This window comes from Ictalurus furcatus, chromosome 20 (assembly GCF_023375685.1).
Source record: "Ictalurus furcatus strain D&B chromosome 20, Billie_1.0, whole genome shotgun sequence".
Taxonomy (NCBI): Eukaryota; Metazoa; Chordata; class Actinopteri; order Siluriformes; family Ictaluridae; genus Ictalurus; species Ictalurus furcatus.
The window spans coordinates 12,035,254-12,056,498 of NC_071274.1; the positions used below are offsets into that span (position 1 = coordinate 12,035,254).

Here is a 21,245-nt window from a genome sequence, read left to right on the forward strand (position 1 = left end):
TGCGTTGATCTTGTCAATTATGACAGAATTTAGGAACATGGTGTGTGTGATCAATAAAAGATGGCGGTTGTGAGATTGGAGAGTGGACAAAAGCAGATGATGTCCAGTGTTACTCATCATCATAATGGCTTCTCTGCAGTATTTAAACACTTGTTCGGTTGACTGAGATGATGAAAAGCAGTGTGAAAGTAACTGTTGTGAGGTGTAGATGCGTTTTGGACTTCCTGTAGTTTTTATTCCGATTGTATTATACAACCCCGAGCAGGTCATTCGCACTGGTGCGAATAAATATTTGTTCACAGTCGCACAAAGTACTTCAGTCACAAATGCGAGTGAAATGGTCACACAGTAGAGCCCTGAGTTTATCTGCAAAGTTTTTTCTTGTTCGGCGTGATGACGTTTAATGTCCCCGACAACCTCTGTAGTGCCATTTAGCATCGTGCCAGTGTCACGATTTCCCCTCGCGCAAGTGCTGGAACTCACAGAGAAACTGTCAGCTCGAGGGCTAAAATGCTATCTCCGATTCCGGGTTTTGGCACTATAAAATGACGTCAGCCCGGTGCCGCTCTATGTGATTGGCTGTAAGTGTAGGAAGCGCTTGATTTGAGTGGAGGAAAAAAGCGGAGTTTTCTATTAGCGGAGGACGAACTTTAAACATCAATATCGCAGTCAATCATGTTCATTTAATCGTGGGCAGTCAAAATCGTAATCGTGATCGATATCCGATTGTGCAGCCCTAGTACTACAGTGCATCTCATCCTCATGGACTGCACCAGATTTGTCAGTTCTTGCTGTGAGATGTTACTCCACTCATCCACCAAGGCATTTGCAAGTTCTCGATCACGTCTGAGGTGGACACATGGTTACATGTAATTTTCCACTGCAAGGACGTTCAGCTGTCCTTCCTGTCTCCCTGTAGCACTGTCTTAGACATCTTACATTACAGTCCTCATGTCCCCCTGCAGCAGGCCTATGGCATGTTCACGCAGGTGAGCAGGAACCCTAGGCATCTTTCTTCTGGTGTTTTTCAGAGTCAGTAGAAAGGTCTCTTTAGTGTCCTAAGTTATTGTAACTGACCATAATTGCCTACTGCCTGTAAACTATTAGTGTCTTAAGGACTGTTCCACAGGTGCATGTGCAATAATTGTTCATTAAATAAGCATGAGAAACATGGCCATGCATGGTGGCCCATTAGGAGGTAGTTTATAACCTTGCAATGTGTTAGTGTCGTTAACAAATAACTGGCTATTGCAAACATTACATGGAGCATAACGTTAGCTGGTTTCACGGCCACAATGCCAGCTGCCTCAAACGAACTTTTAGGTGCTTCGCCAAATTCGAGGGGTTTCCTCGCTTTGTTTGAAATAAACGATGAAATGACTGTGCATTTTGTTTGTTTCAGAGAGATTGGGCAGAAGTCCAGTGATGAGTTGGCTAGAGAGGGATCAGGTGTGAAGGCCTTCTCGAGCTTTTTGTCTGAACTCAGTACCCTGATTCCTGAAACCATGATTCCTAATATCAGTGTGCTTCTCACACACCTGGATGGAGAGGTACTCACTCACACACGCACACTAGGGCAGTCACTTTTAGCCCCTTAATCTTATTAGTATTTGAGTGCAATGTGATCTTAATGAGCTCCTAATTTTGTTGTCACAAAATGAGCATTTGTGGAAGCACTACACTTGTACTGCTGAATAGTTTAAACCATCAAAGAAGAAAATCTTAAGCAAAAAAAAAAAAAAACAACCACACATTTTAAAAAAATATTTTGATAATTTTTTTTAGTATTAAGTGATGATGCTTTCTTATTCCTGATGTTTGTCTGGACGTGGAATTTCTGTACCCGACCACAGTAATGGTCTTGTGGCTGAATGAATGGGAATAAATCCCCACAGCCACATTCGAAAATTTAGTGTAAAGCCTTACCGGAAAAGTTGAGGCTTTTATAACATGAATTGGGGGGACCAGCTCCATATTAATGGCCAAGGTTTTGAAATGGGTTATTCAAGAAGCACATATGTGATGATCAGGTTTTCATATACTTTTGCCCATGTAGTTTATTTATGTGAGAAAATGCATATCGTAGATGAAGATATTTGTAAAGATATTACTTATGGATAATGCTGTGTTGAGGGCTACAAACAAAACAGTGAGGTACATGCATGAGAACAAGTGTACAGTCTTTGCCTACATTGAGATTGCCCAGTGATGATACCAAGGCGAATGTGAGCTCTCTGATTGCGAGTCTGAATTCTCCTGTGTTCCTATTGGCTAGTAATCTTGACAGGGCAGTGGAGATTTACTGCTTTGTTGTAAGGGCCAGCCTACAGTAACCAAGTCCCTTCACTCGCGCTCTTCTCTAAAAGAAGGAGTCAGAGCCTGTGTGGAGGGTGCTGACAGTGTGTGTGTGTGGATGCAGGTAGATTCTCAGCATATTGCTTTATTCAGTAGGCTCTGAACTGCATCTTTGGTAATCTGAGGGTGAACTTTGAGTGAGTTTGTCTCCACAGTCATGGACCTTATTAGGGCTGGAATTCCCCAAACAGTACAAAGTGTGAATGTTGCTTTAAAGATGATGTTCCTTATTTATGATGCCTCTGTGTCTCAGAGTTCCAGTATGCGTGTGGCAGTGTGTGAGGTGTTGGGGGAGGTGCTGGTACGTGTGTTAAGTGGTGATAAATTAGATGATTCTGGTCGAGCAGATCGAGACCGTTTCCTCGACACCCTCCAGGAACACATCCATGACACACATTCACACGTCAGAGCTCGAGTGCTTCAAGTGTACACCCGCATTGTCAACAGCAAGGTAAGTGTGTATGTAATAAAAGAAATCACAGTTTGTGTTTTGGAAACAACAGAAGAATAATTCTTCTCTTCCTCAGGCTTTGCCATTATGTAGATACACTGAAGTGATGGAATTGGCTGTTGGTCGTCTTGGTGATAAATCAGTGCATGTGTGTAAGAGTGCCATCCAACTTGTGGCTGCTTTCATCGCCCATAATCCCTACAGCTGCAAGGTAAACTCTAGTAACCTGCCTTATATATTGTCTGCTTTAGTCTTGGGTTGCATATTTATATAAATGAGACACAGAAGTAGCGATTTTAAAATACAGTTGTCACCTTAGAAGAAAACCACAAAGGTGTTGGTTTTGTTTTTAAATGTTTGGTTAATTTCAGTGCAGCTGAGGAATTGTGGAGAGTGGGTGGCCCCTTTTAAGGTTGCTTTCTGCTTTACACATTTTGCACATAATCTTGGCACAATGATTGTGATTATGCCGTTTGATTGTGTGGCCCCTACCACCAAAATTTTGCCTTCAATACCATGTTGTGTGATTCTCCTTACCAATAATGATACAAAATAGGGGAAAACACGCATACTGAACACCCAAATTTAGTAAGAGTTATAATGGTCGCTTCAAGAAATACATGTACTTAACTAGAGCTGCAACAATTTATCTATAATAATTGATTATGAAAATCATTGTCAATGAAACTCATTATGGATTAGTTGGTCTGTGCACGGCACGGGGTACATTTACTCCCTATGTTACTTCTCTTCTGAAAACATGCATCGGAGAGTAAATTCTAAAGTTGTGTCTCAAATTATGTATTATACACTTACACTGTGCACTGTGTAACTCAACCGTCTAGTGTATGAACTTTAGAAAGGTAATGTCGTCTCAAATAGAACTCTAGCGGTTTTTTACTAACTGGAAGTATAAGCCGCTTCCTAGTCGACGACACATGACGTCATATGCACGTATTGCAATGCCGCTAGCTTTTGCAGATACCCAGAGACAATGACTTTCTTCAGTTTACTGTTTGTCACCGTTACCTTTTATTCCCAACATGACCCCAGTCACCATCAGACGGAGGAGAAATCGTCACGTGACTGAGGAAGAAAGTCCTCTAAGGCAGGCGAGCATTTTATATTAAACACCGCGGAGATCAAACCGTGATGCACGAGGACACTTATGTTTATATCCAAAATGCTCCACTGTGTGTAAGGGGCAAGGGAAACTGGTGCAAGCTGCTTAAAAGGTTTAGTTTAATTCCAGTTTCTTGTCTTTATATGGTGTATTTGCGCGCTTGCAGTGTAACTTCTGTCGTTTATTATAATGGAAGTGATCTTTTAGTAACGAGGCCGCGTTGCTTCTCACACGCGATGTAAATGCACTGATACACAGTTGGAGCGCGAGTAAGATCTGTAATGTCTAATTAAAACATTATGATCAAAAGTAAACATAAGTAAAACAATATGCCTAAAAGCAGTGAGTAACAGAAACTACAAGGTGCAGTGAAAGAGAGCTTTTATTATTAATGTAGGACTGTAGTTTAATTTAGTGCTTTTTGTGCATCCATAAAAAGTAATGCATAATTTATATATATATATATATATATATATATATATATATATATATATATATATATATATATATATATATATATAAATATATATATATATGTGTGTGTGTGTGTGTGTGTGTGTGTGTATATATATATATATATATATATATATATATATATATATATATATATATATATATATAATATAAAATATATAATCTTAGTTTGTTATGTATAAGTATTTATGCATTTTTTTTTTTATGGATGCACAAAAAGCACTGAATTAAACGACGGTACTAAATAATATATTCTGGTGTGTATCTGTGTGTATTGGGTTCTTTTTAGGGCTTCTACTAACGATTATTTTCATAATCGATTAGTTTGACGATTATTTTTTCAATTAATCAGTTGGGGTGGGTGGGGGTGGGTTAAACTTCCAGTACCATTTTTTTTTTTTTTTTTTTTTCATTTATTTAAAATTAAATCCACAGACTGAGTGTAACAAATATAAACTTAAGACTAAAACTTTACACAACTGCTTGTCCAATTACATAAGACTGAAAAAAGCCGAATACACAGACACACACCAGAATATATATTATTCATGCAGGACTGTAGTGTAATTCCGTGATTTAAAAAAAAAAAAAAAATTATTTTGCATCTATAAAAAGATGTTTTATTTTTATATATATATATATATATATATATATATATATATATACACACACACACACACACACGAGAGAGAGAGAAAGATAGATAGATAGTATTTATGCATTACTTTTTATGGATGCACAAAAAGCACAGAATTCTACAGTCCTAGCAATCCCTGGTTGATTGGTAGAACCTGTCATTCCCCACGGACTGGTTCAAATACCATTGGTACAAATACCAGGTTCAATTACATTTTATTGTTGGTGTGACATTGAATTTGACTCTCTGAATTATCTTTTGTTTATTTTATCTGTCAATGCAACACTTGAACTTGTCTACTGCTCATAGGTTTTTGCAAATTATCATTTCATTTGTAAATAAATTTTAAATAAATCCATCAATGAACGATCGTCAGCTCAGCTAAAGTGATATTTATGAATGCACGTGAATAACCAAATTGATTAATTTAAAACATCTCATTGGAATATATTTTGATCCATTGAACAAAAAAAATATAGAATATTATTTAAACCTTTTAAAACTTTCCTACGGACCCTCTGCAATTACACTACTGACCACTAGGGGTCCGCGGAAACACTGCACTAGACCGTAGAGTGCATAGTGTAAGTGTTTAGTACGTAATTTGGGACACAACTTTAGTATTTACTCCGAAGCAACATAATGAGTACATGTACCGTGCCCAGACCAACTAACCAATAATGCTACTAAATTTAACCTGGATCAGTTTGCCATTTGTCCCACATTAGAGCAGTTTGAGCGATGCTGTAAGGATGATCTGTTGCTCCTTGCGGATTTTTACAGTGTATTGGTTGCACAGAGCGCCACTAAGCGAGACATCAAAAATGCTTGAGCCTACCGAGGCGGGTGTTGCATCATCGGTCAGCGGTTCTGAGGATTTGGCTACAGCGGAGGCTGGGGCCAAGCCCGAGGAACCGACACGCATAGATCCCGCGGTAGTAGACTCTCCATTAGAGGAAAACATGCTCATGCTGCAACTAAACAAACTTGACCTTGAGTTAAGTCATCAGCAGTATCGAGCTCAGCTACTACAATTCCATACACTGGAGCTATAAACCAAGAAGGAGATAAAGCTGAAGGAGCTGGAGTTAGAGTTGGCACTGCAAAATAGGCCAGCTCCCGGTGCACCTACGTCTCCTGCACCTGTGCTCCCTGTACCTGTTCATCAGTCATCGCCTGTGCTAGAACTTGCACATCGTGGCACCTCGTCTGTAAGTCCTGCTGGTTTTGATGTCAGTAAACACATTGCGTTAGTTCCTATGTTTAGGGAAAGTGAGGTGGACACCTATTTCCCTGTGTTTGAGCGCATTGCTGCCACTTTGCAGTGGCTTGGAAATATTTTTATTCTTTATGTCTTTATTGCTACAGTGCAAGTTTGTGGAAAGCTCAAGAAGTATGTTCTGCTCTAATGTTAGAACAAAGCTTGAATTATGAAACCGTTAAATCAGCTGTGTTACGGGCGTATGAACTTGTCCCTGAAGCTTATCGGGAGAAGTTTCGAAAGCATGCCAAATCTGCCAGCCAAACATATGTTGAGTTCGCGTGAAAAGTCTGCTTTATTTGATGAGTGGTGCACCGCAAATAAGGTTGTTACTTTAGATCAGGTAAAAGATTTGATCCTGCTTGAGAATGGTCTTGCTGTGCCTAGCTGTAGTCCCTGGTCCTCACCCTGCCTGCTAGTTCCAAAGCCTGACAAAAGCTTCTACAAATGTTCTACACAGATTATAGAAAAGTCAATGCTTTAACTAAAGCGGACTCGTTTCCCCTCCCAAGAATGGAAGATTGTGTTGACCGAATCGGAAATTCAAAGTTTGTCACAAAACTGGGCCTTCTACACCAGACAGATTCCTCCAATATATGGTCATGGCTTTTGGTCTAAAAAATGCTCCAGCTACATTTCAGCGGCTAATGGCACAGGTATAGGGAGATGTAGAGAATTGTGAAGCCTACCTCGACAATGTGGTCGTTTTTACAGACACCTGGGATAGTCATATTTGTGTGTTAGCCCGTGTGTTTGCTCACCTCCAGACAGCCTCTCTCACTCTGAACCTCACAAAATGTGAGTTTGGTCATGCCACTGTAACTTACCTTGGTAAACAGGTTGGACATGGTACTGTTCACCCACTGGATGCTAAAGTTACGTCCATTGCCACTTTTCCTGCGCCCAAGACTAAAAGAGAACTTCGACGCTTTCTTGGGATGGCTGGGTACTATAGGAGTTTTTGTAAGAATTTTTCAGATGTTGTGTTGCCTCTCACAAATCTCCGTATCTCAGTTTCTTTTGTGTGGTCTTCTAGCTGTAAGGCTGCTTTTGAGGCTGTTAAGATGTTATGTAGTGCACCTACCTGTTCTTTCTGCTCCGTGTTTTGTGAAGCACTTCAAACTTGAAGTAGACGCCAGTGGTATGGGTGCCGGTGCTGTCTTGATTCAGGAAGATGCTCAGGGCATAGATCACCCAGTTAGCTTCTTTTCTCATAAGTTTAACCGTCATCAGTTGAACTACAGCACTATTGAGAAGGAGGCCCTTGCCCTTTTGCTTGCCCTCCAGCATCTTGAAGTTTATATTGGTTCTAGCTCTGACCCTGTTACTGTTTTTACAGACCACAACCCCCTAGTGTTTTTACACCGTATGTCAAACAGCAACCAATGGCTCATGGTACTTGATTGTGCAAAGTTTTAACATAACCATTCAGCATAAGGAAGGGTCTAAAAATGTTGTGGCTGACTCACTACCTCAGTGTTATTTTAATGACAGTTGTGAACCTGACATTCACTCTTAAGGGAAGGGGTGTTACGCTCTCCAATGTATTTCTGTTTGCTCTATGTGCCATTTGTGTGTCTATGCCGGTGGTGGGATGGGATGTCTCCTCCCCCTTCTCTAGGCCCCACCTACTGCATGTGTCACGTTCCGGCTTGCTAGTGGATGATCGCATCTTGTCCACGCCTGCTCCGGCCTTGTGCGAGAGGATTGGTTGGCTGTGCGTTTCCGGAAGTATACTTAAGCCTCGTCAGTCTCCATCCCAGGGCAGATCATTTCCATTGTTTTGTGTGTGGTGAGAAGTGCTTTTCGTGTATGACGATTCCGCCTGTGTATGACCTTATGCCTGGTTTGACTTTGTTTATGCTCTGCCCCGTTACGATTCGAGTGATGCACTTGTGTGTGTGTGTGTGTGTGTGTGTGTGTGTGTGTGTGTGTGTATTATTTTGTTAATTAACACACTACTAGTTACCTCTGTAAATAGTGCACGGTTAAGAGTGGTTAGTAGGAAGTCCGCCATTTATGTTGATTCTCCTGGTTTTGGGTTCGCTAGGGAGTGAGGGAAGACGTTGTATTTTTGTTTTCTTTTCTTGTAGTTTAGTTAGTTTTCTTTCTGCACAGTTAGAGGGTATTTTTGATTATTATTTTGGCCTGGTCGGCTCCTGAAGTGAAACCACTGTGTATCTATAAAAGGTTCTCCGTTTGGAGAATAAAAAAAACAACCGCAATCCTGGTCTCGCCAACCCTTTTCTTTCTTTTTTTTTTTTATATTTTAGTGTATGTTGCGGCCTGACCTAGACCGGGTAATAATAAGATTAATTGACAACGATTTCCATAATCAATTATTATCGATTTTATTGATTGTTTGTTGCAGCAGTTGTGCAAAGTTTTAGTCTGAAGTTTACATTTGTAACACTCAGTCTGTGGACTTTATTTTAAATAAACAATAAAAATGGTACGGGACCTCCCCTCCATCCAAGTAATTGAAAAAATAATCGGCCAACTAATCGATTATGAAAATAATCGTTAGTTGCAGCCCTATACATAACAGTTTAATTACAAATAAAAGCTGCAAAAACTAAAATAAAAAACAAAAGTCCTGTTTTCTGCCAAATGAGAACAGCATGGCCATGTCATGCATTTATAACACCCTTTGTATGCTGGTTTTGTTGTCTGGACACTGAGTCATGTATTCAGATTAGAGTTGGCCTATTTACATGCTGCATCAAAAGAATGTAATATAGAATCCACCGTGATTGAAAAGGTATCAAACGTCCGATACGTCAAGCACCTCTAGTTGTAGGTCCCACAAATAAATCCACAAATTGTTAGTTACAACAAGCTTAATTAATAATGTCTTGTTGTTTCTCATTTGTTCAGCTGAGCAGTGTGGACTTAAAGAAACCTCTGGAAAAAGAGATGGCCAAGCTCAAAGAGATGAAGGAGAACATGAGGGAGAATGCACCAGGTATATGCTTCTGTGTTTGCTCATTCTTTATTTATGCTTGTTGATGAGATGTATAAATAATAGTTTAAGACACCTTATGATATTGATATTCTTACTGATAATGCTATTTTGTGGACTACAAAAAACAGTGAATAAACATAGTGTTTCCTTTACATTGAGATTGCCCAGTGATGATACCAAGGCGAATGTGAGCTTACTGGATGCGAGTCTGAGTTCTTCTGTGTTCCTAATGGCTGGCAATCTTGACAGGGCAGTGGAGATTTGCTGCTCTGTTATAAAGGCCAGCCTACAGTAACCGAGTCCCTCCACTCGTACTCTTCTCTAGAGTAATGCTGGAGAGAGAGTGACGTGGCAGACAATGTGTATACTAGGCATGTGTGTGAACTCTGATAGAATTTCAGCTCTGCTGTATCCAGTAGCCTATGAACTGCATCTTTGGTAATCTGAGGGTGTTGGTTTAACACTTAAACTTGGTTTGCCATGATTTTGGTCTGCCTTCTTTAGTAATACATGTCAGTTTCATTTCATTCTGTTTGTGTCTCAGTTCCAGTAATCTCAGCGTCTGATCTTTGGGCTGCAATGGAGCCAGAGGTCTCGCACACGGTCAGAGCTCATCTGGAAGCTAGCAGTGACTCGGAGAGGGAGGAAGAGGATGAGGAGAAAGAAGGTGAACATGGCAGCACTGACAGAGACACTGCTGTCCAAATTGCTCAGTACCTCAGACACAACAAATACAGGTAACAGAAAGGAATCAAAATAGTTGGAAAATATTTTTGCACTTTTAAAGTGATATAAAATATTAATGTGGTTTATAGTTGCACATTTGAAATAATTTGTACTTCTGTTTTGACACATAAGAATCAAGATTAACACCACAGAGGCTTCAAAACCATTCTTTCTTTCTATTGTGTGTGTCTGTCTGTAGACAAAAGCATAAGCAAATCCTTTTTTCTTTTAGACAAGTTGCCATGGAAAAGTGTGTTGATGTGTAAAGCAGTCTGAATTTCTGACTACATACACTAAATTTACATTTACACTAAACCTATGGCACATTTAATTTCTCTTGCTAATAAAATAATCAAGCTACACAATTATGTCCAGGCCTCCTCTTAAAAAGTAAGCTGTGTTCTTTTTTTTTTTCTTTTTTTTGAAGATACAGAATCATTCCTAAACTACCTTGGTTCTTATTGGTCAGTCAGAATGTTAACAATGTATTTACAAAAAAAATCACAAAGTAATTAGAGATGGGTGCAGTGCGTGAGTAAAAACTGACCTTAAGAACTTTACGTTTCTACTTCCTTTATAAATTTATATGCAGGCATGTCTAGTTTTTATTTTACATAAAAAATAATTATATATATAAATTATTTTTTATTTCAGAACTCGCTGGCCTTGTGTATGTTAAAGTACATGAAATTTGGACTGATTTTCTTCTTTTTTGTGTTTGTGTGCGTATAGGCAAGCGGTGCGGCTGTGTGTGCAAGCCCACAGTCTCTACCCACAGTCTCCATTCTTTGCTCTGTCCAATATGAATGCAGACACACTCATCAGCACACTGGCTGCACTCTTTAAAGGTAAGCATGTTGCTGCCTTTGGTCTTGGATGTTAAGAGTTTGAATTCAGTTTTGTTTGCTGATTTTCAGTTTGCACAAATATAACTCTGCAGCTCAGTCTGAATTTCTCCTTGCTTACAGGCCCTGAGGAGGAACAGACTTCAGATATTGGAGCGAGGGATCAGCCCCCCACACCACAGAAAGAAAGAGATGAAGAGGGTGATGAGAAGGAGAGTGAGCTGAAGAAGCAGGAGATGCTGGTTCAGTACCTGAAAGACACAGAGAGCTTTGCCCTACAAGTTGAGAGAGCCATAGCAATCATTAACAACATGCTATACTGGAAAACCACTACAGGTAAGATTTGTATATTTATTGGAAAACTAGTACAGATGATTAGTTATTTATATATCTAACAATCAAAAGCATGTTCTTTAATGGAGTACTACCATGTGTATATTGTATATCTCTATCAATAGCTATACTAAAGAACACTTCTTGGAATAAATTATTAGTGTCCAATCGTTATGCAAGAAGTATTTCTTTTTTGAGTTTTCAGTTAGATGTCCATCATGTACTTTAGAATGACGTGTTCAACACTGGATTTGCTGAATTTTCTGGACAATGTTTTGTGTTTGTCAATCTTTACAAGTAGTATCTGTACCATTTCACTTTTTATTAGTAAAATAGTTGTTTCGCACGCCCTCAGTGGTTCAGGAGGCAGTACAGTTCTGTGTGACTGCATGCGAGTTCAGTGTGGCAGACTCTGTGTGTGGGGTGAGGAAGATGCTGCCGCTCGTCTGGTCCTCCGATGCTGCAGTCAAAGATGCTGTTGTACAGGCATACAAACGCCTCTACCTCAACCCTCAGGGAGACAGCACCAGGTGTGTGTTATTGTGTGTTTGTCTCTCTTGTTTGCAGGGTGTGCATGATTAAACCCATTTAACGAATCACACAATATCGCTGGTATAAGCGAGAATAAATAGAAATCCTGTCCTCTGTTCTCACTCTTGTCTCTATTTCTGGACAGAACCAAGGCCCAGACTCTTGTGGACAGTCTGTCTGAGTTGATGGTTGATGCCTCACTCGGAACCATTCAGTGTTTAGAGGAGATAGTGAGTAACTGAATTATTTGCTCACCACGCACACACACACACACACATATACATACATACATACATACATACATACATACATACATACATACATGTATATAATTTTTTATTATTTTTTAAAGATAGTCTATGTGAGATTAACTTCTGAATGTTCTGTACAGATCCATGCTTTCTAGTTCTAATCCAGTTCAGACAATCTGAACATTTTATAAGAGTACTATAAGAAGTTTAGTCAAATCGAGCATCTGTATCTCTAGCATGTGGGTGATTACCAAGGATTAGTACCGCAACATGAGCAAACCCACTGACATTGTGCCCTGATAATGCCTTAGGTCATTTGACTATATAACAGTCCCTGAGGTCCAAGTCAAGTCTCAACTCTTTGTTCTGTTTTTAGCAATAGTTCTTTCACTTTACCATCCACTGTGAAAGCTTTGGAGGGCTAAAAGGTGTGGCGCTCAATAATAGTCGCTTTCAGACACCCAAAGGTCTACCATTTTAATGTCCATCTAAATGAATAAGAAACATGTGCACTCTGGCCATTTATATTTGTCTTTTGTATCAAGCAATGCAACAAAGAGAAACATTACTGCATAAAAAAATTAAAGTGGGACAAAGAGGATTTTTATGGCTTGACCTGATGTGTGCCCAGTTTGAGTGAAAGCTGACAGCCCTTTGATGACACTTCAATACTTTCTTCAATACCTTCAATACTTTCTTCACAGCTATTGGATGAATGTCAGAGTTGGCCAACGCCCCTTGGGGACGATTGCTTCCTCTGCGATGCAACTGATATTTTCAGTCTATTTCACTTTATAACTTACTGAGATATTATTGGAGAAACATGAGGGGAAAAAAAATAACTAAAACCTTAGTGTAACACTTTCCCAGATTCAGATGGGGAATGAGGAAGCTGGAGGCAGGCTTGAAACAACTCAAAAGGCACTGTGTTCTTTAAGTCTGTTTTATTTATTTTATTTTTTTTTAATGGCGACTTACATGCAACTCGAGTCCACATCACGGACTCGAGTTTCCATCTCTACTATATAATGCTAAATCAAAGCCATTTTCACTTCAACAACAAACATAACCCTGTATTAACTGTGAAAGATAAGAGGGAAACTGGTTGAGTTTTAATAAGTTGATGAGTAATGCATAACTTTGTCCATCTGAAAAAGTAGATTCATCACGGAAGGAAGGATTTACAGATTTAAAGCTTAATTTCAAAATTTATTTGACTGAAGAATTTATGAAAGCCGAAAATATTTCAGACTTTTTTTTTAACTGACTCAACAAGTGTTCTTAGACTGCAATTGTAACAATACCTCAGCAAGTGCTCTTAGACCTTTATAAAGTAAGTATATTGTGAGTTTTGAAGAAGTCATTTTCCCTGAATTAATAAAGGAACAGAAAAATTATTCACTGCGTTAACCACCTATACAGTACAAGTGGTGTTAATTTTGAAAAATGCTGGTGTATTCCTTAAAACCTGAATAAAAGTGTAATGCATGAGTGTTAATAAGGAGAAGAAATAAAACTCAGTGCCGTTTAATCAAATACTACGACTGATGGCATAAAACCATGGTATTCCAACCAAGTAATTTATTCAGAGTATATTTTAGAGAGCAAATCATCATGCTCAAAGTCTCTGTGTTTCCAGGTGCAGGAGTTTTTCAGCACTGAGAGTGCTCTGCAGGCATCTGTGGTGCAGGTGCTGTGGGAACGATTCTCAGGAAAGAGGGAGACCTCAGCACTGCGCAGGAGAGCTGCAATACTGCTGCTCGGCATGGCCGCACGGTGAGACATAAATCTTATTGTGATAAGACACACAGTACGTTAGCTTAATTTGTTTAAACATTTATACCCTCATACTTCAATTTTTGCTGCATCTAGAATACAGTAACATAGCAATTTTTTATTGCATCTAGAACACAGTTTTTAATCCAAGTCACAACCACTCCAGAAGAAATTCTGAGCATTCCCGTCTACTCGGGTAGACACTTCTGACCAATCCTGCCCTATCCTGCAGACAGGGGTTTGACAGAAGTGAGCTAACATGACATGATAAATGCATGTTTGACTAGTTATGAATAAAATATTTTCAACTTTATCAAAGATATATTACATTGACTGCAGACCAGAGCAACAAAAATAAATCCTTTCAGAAATGGTGCATATGAAAAGCTTCACTGATTAACATGCGTCATTTGATAGTGTATCACCTTTATTAATAGGCACTGTTTCTAAGAGGATCAAACGTTTGCCTGTCAAAAAAAAAAAAAAAATATATATATATATATATATATATATATATATATATATATATATATATATATATATATATATATATAATATATATTTCCATGGGGTGTACTTATTTTTTCACATGGCACAAAATGACACGAATGCAGTGTCATGAGTGAAATTGATCTTAAGAGGATAGGTAATATGGTAACTCGTGAATACGCTGTCAACAACGTACTAAAACATGTTAGTTGACAGCGTAACTAATGTATTACAGTGATGTTCTCATTGTAATATTATTTCAGATCAGCTTTTCACAAAAAAGGCAGTTTTCACAAGTTTTTATAGCCATCCAAGCCAATATGTAAAATGTGTGAATATTTGGTTTAATTTTTGCATTTTCTCATCAACTAATGCCATTTATTACTATTCAGTACCATTTTAGTCTAAGTAAAATTGACTAAAATTAATAAGACATGATGAAATGTTGACTAAATTTAAAGGGTATTTTCATCAGAAGACAAAAATGATACTATTATATTATTATATCGGTGGCATAAAATGGTCTTAAAATGATAGTATAGTTTATTGCAATTATTACTGGGACAACATATCCTCCACTAAAATTAGTTATAGTGACAGGCCTACTCAGGGCAGGGGTGAAGGTATCCCAGGACATCATTTGAAGAAGTCTCAGAGAGTGGAAACACAAAGGCTGTACCACAAGATGCAAACCACTCAGCAGCAGTAAGAATCAAAAAGCCAGATTACAATTTGCAAAGAAATACAGAGATGAGCCACAAAAGTCCTGGAACTGAGATTAACCTCTACCAAAGTGATGTAAAGGCCAGAGTGTGGAGAAAGAAAGGATCTGCTCATGATGCAAAACATATAATGGTTATGTTTGAGCATGCATTTCATTTCCTGAAGAGGGGATTAATGGGACTAGGACTCGGGATTAGGTGACTGCTAATCAGTGCTTGAATTTGTCTCAGGTAAACTCAAGAGGATTTCATATTCTGTCTCACTTTTCATTGTCCCATAATTATAGCAAAACTGGGCCCTTAGACTTTTCGTGTGTGTGTGTAGAGCTGAGAGGGAAGTTGTACTTGGTAATCTGGACACCCTCTGCTCTGTTGCATTGGGAGAAAAGGTGACTGAAGATTACTTGCTGGCCAGAGACACTGTTAACACCATCACCAACATAACTGACCACATACGGGTATGTTAACATGCGGTAGTCACATACCACTAAACATTCACACATCTTTGAGCATGCGAGAATTGACATAGTTTTTCACAGCTAACTTTTCTGTTGTAGCAATCTAAAGGAGTGGCATTCAGGCTACCGATGGACCACCATCTCTTCAGCTGTCTAACCCAGGCTGTTGCTGATGGTACACACCTGTATATTTTCTAGTTGCTCTCTGATGCACAAAGTGTAAATACCTAATGCTAGAGACTCTTTATGGTTACCAAACCACCCATAATAACTGAAGGAAAAGAACCCCATGTAAAAGAAACTGAGAAATCAAAATACTTCCATCAATTACCTTCATATAATTATAAACACCAGGCAATGACTATCACCCTGTCCCCTACATAGGAGTGATCTCGTCCGACCCCCACTGGCAGCCTTTCATGGAGCAGGCCGTCCGCCTCGTCTACTTCCTCGCCGAGTCACCCGATCAGCTATGTGCTCGCCTCCTCCAACGCTCGGCTCACCTCCTGCTGGAGCAGATTACAGAAAATGGGGAGCAGTCACAAATGTCAGAAGGCTCCCAGGACTCCCAGGAGCAGAAAGGTACAGTGGAAATGTGGAGGATCCTCTGTTGAGCATAATACATTTTCACTATGTTTGAGTGTGAAACTATTGGTTTTGTATCAGTTTTAATCCTGTTCCTGTTGGCTTACTGTCCCACAGTTTGCTTATCCTAATCTCTCTATCCAAAATCTTCAAGAGCAGATGAGTTTAATGAGTGTTGCTTTCAAGGTTTTAGAAGAGTACAAGCAGTAATCTCTCAACAGGGAAAAATCTCAAGCTCATTGTTCTTTGTAAATTCAGTCTGTTATGCCACCCTTTCCCTTTGTGTCTCAATTTTATACTCTGTATGCAGTAAACTGTGCAAGTCTGGCACAGCTACTCTCTCTGTGTGGATTCGTGGCCTTCTGGCAGGTGTCTCACCTGGAGAGAAGTGTGAGTGCTGAGCTCCGGCGGCGGAGAGGAGAGAAGGAGGAGAAAGAGGAGAAGGAGAAAGGGCCTGTCAACAAGAACAAGGTCTGTGTCAAGATGGGGACAGTTCTACACAAAGGGATGATGCTGATTCTTGACATATTTCTGATCCTGTTGTCTAACATATAATTTGCATCCTATTTGGCAGGAAGCCAATGACAGCTGTGTGGAGGAAGAGCTTGGCTTGACTGGTGCCTCAGCAGAGGACACAGAGGCAGAATTCATACGTAAAATCTGTGAAACAGAACTTTTAGCCGGTGAGAGCTACCTTCCGCTTTATTTATTTGGCTAGTTCATGAAATCAAAAGTTTCAATTTCATCTTGGCTGTGGTGGTAATCTGAATACATTGTTTATTAATCTATTAAAGTCATTTATGTTAAATTTCACTGTTTTTGCTTTTGTGTGTACAGAAGGGAACATGCTCAGTGTGTTTCTGCCTTTGCTGGTGAAGGTGTGCAGTTCACCTGGCCGATATTCTCATACCCAACTCACCACTGCTGCCTGCCTCGCCCTTTCCCAGTTCATGATGATCAGGTAAATCAAAAACTATATTGTATTAAACTTTTATAACTATACCTTTAACAGACTGAATTGCTGTAATTGTAATGATTAGCAAATCTGCAATAAATATAAATTGATATAAATGCAGTGTTGAGGGGCATGGTTTGAGTTTGTATTTGTTAATTAAATTAACTTCTGTCCTCTTTCATAAAGAGGAAAATTTACTAGCATTGTAATGGAAGTGGTTGCTAGATGTTTCACACATTTAATAATTTTGACTGGTCCTGAAAGTAAAACCTTGTTTAATGTCCTTGTGTAACTGACTTTTTCTTCACTTCACTGTTCTGTTAATTAGAGTCTAGCCTTTGCAACCATTGTTTTAATGTGGAAGTAAAACTTCCTGATTGTGTATATGATTAGTTTTAATTCCATATAATCTTAGCTCGTCTTTCTCTCGTGTTTCTACACCAACTCAGTCCAGCAGTGTGTAAGGATAATATCCGTTTATTCTTCACCGTGTTGGAGAAATCGCCTCTCCCAGTCGTCAGAGCAAATGCTATCATTGCCCTTGGAGACCTTACTGTTCGCTTCCCCAACATTCTGGAACCCTGGACCCCCAATTTGTACGCCAGGTATGACAACTTGCTTAATAACGGATGTGCATGCATACCTGTATCCTGCTAACTGATAATGTAATATATTAATTTGATGATAAGTTTAATTTAAATAAATTCCAATCTGCCCCCTGCTAAACTTTATCCAGCTTAGCTCACTGCACAGCAAGATGTTTTGTGACCTACATAACTAATTGTGAAACAACTATCATTCTATATTGGATGTGTCTGTGAAGGCTGTGTGACGAAAATGTATCCGTGCGCCTGACGGCCATCACAGTTCTGACCCAGTTGGTGCTAAAGGATGTGATGAAGGTGAAAGGTCAGGTCAGCGAGGTTGCTGCACTCCTGCTTGACCCTGAGCCACATATCGCCAACCTTGCAGTCAACTTCTTCAATGAGCTCGCTGCAAAGGTAGACTTTAGTCTAATATAGCTAGGCGATTTTATATGATTTAAGAAATACTTTTACTACAGGGCTGGTTTGTTGTTGCTTTGTGTACATTTGAATCTTGGTATATGAAGAGTAAGTTCTTGATGTATTCTTTATTTCTTTCTGTGTTTAATCATTATTTTTCAGGATAATGCTATCTATAATCTACTGCCAGACATTATAAGCAGACTGTCAGATCCAGAGAGAGGGATGAAAGAGGAGGACTTCAGCACTATTATGAAGTAAATACATTTTCATTTGTTATTTGGTTAATATATTTGTAAATATGTAATTGATAAACTGCTTTCTCTTTCTCATAGGCAACTCTTTTCCTACATAACTAAGGAGAGGCAGACAGAGAGTTTGGTGGAGAAGCTCTGTCAACGTTTCAGAACTGCAAAGTGAGTAGTTAAAATAACTAGTTTTTCATTCAAGTATAAACGATTCACATTATCCACAACAAAGAATACATGTGTATAGGTTTCATAATTCATAAGAGTAAGGATGAAATGTGAATCAGCTAGAAGCTGTGTTGCTTTGCTTCAGTGGTTTACTAAAGATAGAAAGTATAAACACTTGTCAATATGTCTGATTTTTTTTCAGGACGGAGCGACAGTGGGCAGATGTAGCTGTATCTCTGTCACTGCTCTCCATGTGTGAGCGAGGCTTTAAAAAGTTGCAGGAGTGCTGGGAGTGTTACAGTGATAAACTAACAGAGGATGCAGTTTACCAACCTCTGCTCTCCATCTTGGCCAAACTCCGCCGCAGAGCTAAGCCCCAGTTTAAGGTACGGTAGACTCCACACATTGATGTAGGCACATTCACACTTTTTTCTCCATGAGACCCACTTGTTGTTTATTAATACTGGAGTATTTAAAACAGTCATACAGCAATTGTTTCACTTGAAATTAATAGGTTTTTTAAAAACTATATGTATATATATATATATATATATATATGTGTATATATGTGTGTGTGTGTGTATATATATATATATATATATATATATATATATATATATATGTGTGTGTGTGTGTGTGTGTGTGTGTGTGTGTATATATGTCATTAGTTTCACCAGATTCTATTTACATTGAGCTAATCTTGGGTATTTTATAAACAAAACAAAATGAATGTTAAATACAAGAAGAAAACTACAAAAATAATAAAATCTTTAAGAGATTTTATTTATTTATTTATTTATTTATTTGAGTTCTTTATTATAAGCAACTCAAACTGTGAGTTTGAGTTGCTTATAAAATGCATTTAGACTAAGGATGTCACGATACCAAAAATCTAGTAGTCGATACCGGTGTGGTATAAAAATAAAATGATAAAAAAAATTTAATTAAAACCTGTCCGGCAGGCAGGCAGGCAAGGCTATAAAACAGTGGAGGCTACAAGTGCTATGGTGCACTCCTAAATGCACACACCCCTTATACTCTGAATGCAAGCATTAGTTTAAATTCACTGATATGGTGGCAGGCCAAAAAGATTTATTAAAAGCATGAATATTTGAATAAATATTACTGACATTAGGCTACATTTTGCTGACAGGACACGGGCTGAATGGTGATGCATGGTGGCCCATTAGGAGGTCGTTTATAACATTGCAATGTGTTAGCGTTGTTAACTAATAACTGGCTATCGCAAACTTTACATGGAGCATAGCGTTAGCTGGTTTTACGGCAACAACGCCAGCTGCCTCAAACAAACATAATATAGGACCGTCTTTCAGGTACTTCGCCAAATGCCAGGTGTTTCCTCGCCTTGTTTGAAATGAATGATGGCATCGGTTGCACACCGGAAACCGATACTAGCTTTCCTCTCTTTTCCTCTCAACGAGTTGGGGCGGAGCTAAACTTGTTAAGCTAAGCTAATCTTCTGTAGTTTTTCCTGTGTGCTTGTAGGCGTTCTTCTTCACCACTTGTGGACCTACTAAAACACTTGCCCATATCTGCTGCCCCCTTCAGTTCTGGAAGAATTGCAACCTTGGTACCGCCATTAGACACGGTTCCATCGCTAGTGCAGAAAACAAGTACCGTCACATTTTAAGACTGATGGTAACGGAGTATCGGTTCTCGTGACATCCCTAATTTAGACCCAACACACGCCAGATTTACTTTGATTTTATGTTAGCGTAATCTCAAACATTTTTGTGGGCAGAGGTTTACAGCATTTTGCCTGATTGGTAATGAGAAGTGAATTTTAAAAAACTGTTACCAACTAAACAGGTTTTCCTACGGTTTTCTGCCAAAATAAAAGCCACAAGGTCTAACTTATAAAAGTGAGTTAAGTCAGAAATATATTACTATTGTTCTATTACTATTTCTACCCAAATAAAAAAAAAATTAAGTATTATTCAGTGCAATATTAATATTACAAAATAGCAATGTTTTAAATAAAAAAAAAAAAAAATATATATATATATATATATATATATATATATATATATATATATATATATATATATATATATATAATATATTCTTCTTTACAAACATTTATGTACATTTATAACACTACTTGTTGCAATTCCCTGACATTAAATTACAAAAAAAAAACATGTAAACACTGCTGCGAGGGGGTTTCGAATACAGCTGCTGAGGGAGTGATGGTAAATTTGACACCTGTTCTCTTCTGGTTGCCGTAATCCATCTCTCTATTTTTTTCCCCTCTCTTGGAAAGTCATGGGGAGGAAATACTGGAATTTTTTTTTCTGTTTGAGCAAATGGTAATGCACAAAGGATATTTGCTCTGGTCTCCGATATTCCTCTATAGAAGTTTACCCTGCTATAGTTTACTTTAAACCCAGAAATGAATGTATATGCATGAAAACAGTCCATTATAGCTGATGTATCGTGTAGCCTGATTGAAGTGACGTGCAGGTCTTAATTTTTTGGACATGTCTTGAATATGGCTTTAAAAAGTATTAAATTTGAAGTGCTGATACCTGCAAATACCCTGGCAGACAAAATAGCATCTTTTTAGCCATTATTTACAATTATCCTTACCATTGAAACTGTCTAGAAAATGTCTCTTTGATATAGTGGTTTGATACATCTTTGGTATTCTGCTTATGCTAAAAATTTAACTGCATGTGGCTTATTGTCCTCTGTCCTTATGTGTCCTCTGATTATACAGGCTCAGGTTGAGGAGTTTGAGAAGAAGTTAACAGCGGTGCATACAAAAGGTCTGGAAAACGTGGAAAATGAGGAGAGAGAGCAGCAGCTAGAGGAGCAGAAAAACACTCCTGTGCCCAAGAATGCTCGCAGACCAACACGAGGTAAAA

At 38.6% G+C, this 21,245-nt stretch overlaps 1 protein-coding gene and 2 non-coding genes across 3 annotated transcripts in view; all 3 read left to right on the plus strand.

Moving 5' to 3' along the window:
* The window catches only part of ncapd2 (non-SMC condensin I complex, subunit D2), a 31,090-nt gene that overhangs the window by 7,626 nt on the left and 2,219 nt on the right, over positions 1 to 21,245 (plus strand). Inside the window, exons 9-30 of the mRNA XM_053651773.1 lie at positions 1,403 to 1,550; positions 2,609 to 2,806; positions 2,883 to 3,017; positions 9,179 to 9,266; positions 9,811 to 10,003; positions 10,725 to 10,840; positions 10,961 to 11,173; positions 11,526 to 11,700; positions 11,847 to 11,931; positions 13,592 to 13,728; positions 15,265 to 15,397; positions 15,497 to 15,572; positions 15,782 to 15,979; positions 16,293 to 16,453; positions 16,557 to 16,665; positions 16,820 to 16,943; positions 17,387 to 17,542; positions 17,761 to 17,938; positions 18,104 to 18,198; positions 18,277 to 18,357; positions 18,560 to 18,743; positions 21,098 to 21,239. Of these exons, the coding sequence (XP_053507748.1) occupies positions 1,403 to 1,550; positions 2,609 to 2,806; positions 2,883 to 3,017; positions 9,179 to 9,266; positions 9,811 to 10,003; positions 10,725 to 10,840; positions 10,961 to 11,173; positions 11,526 to 11,700; positions 11,847 to 11,931; positions 13,592 to 13,728; positions 15,265 to 15,397; positions 15,497 to 15,572; positions 15,782 to 15,979; positions 16,293 to 16,453; positions 16,557 to 16,665; positions 16,820 to 16,943; positions 17,387 to 17,542; positions 17,761 to 17,938; positions 18,104 to 18,198; positions 18,277 to 18,357; positions 18,560 to 18,743; positions 21,098 to 21,239 (3,125 nt within the window). The remainder of the gene's footprint in view (positions 1 to 1,402; positions 1,551 to 2,608; positions 2,807 to 2,882; positions 3,018 to 9,178; positions 9,267 to 9,810; positions 10,004 to 10,724; positions 10,841 to 10,960; positions 11,174 to 11,525; positions 11,701 to 11,846; positions 11,932 to 13,591; positions 13,729 to 15,264; positions 15,398 to 15,496; positions 15,573 to 15,781; positions 15,980 to 16,292; positions 16,454 to 16,556; positions 16,666 to 16,819; positions 16,944 to 17,386; positions 17,543 to 17,760; positions 17,939 to 18,103; positions 18,199 to 18,276; positions 18,358 to 18,559; positions 18,744 to 21,097; positions 21,240 to 21,245) is intronic.
* On the plus strand, positions 2,201 to 2,484 carry LOC128624587 (small nucleolar RNA U85). The gene has a single exon (XR_008388793.1). It is a non-coding gene; the product is annotated as a small nucleolar RNA U85 (small nucleolar RNA).
* Positions 9,429 to 9,718, plus strand: LOC128624588 (small nucleolar RNA U85). Its single transcript, XR_008388794.1, has one exon. It is a non-coding gene; the product is annotated as a small nucleolar RNA U85 (small nucleolar RNA).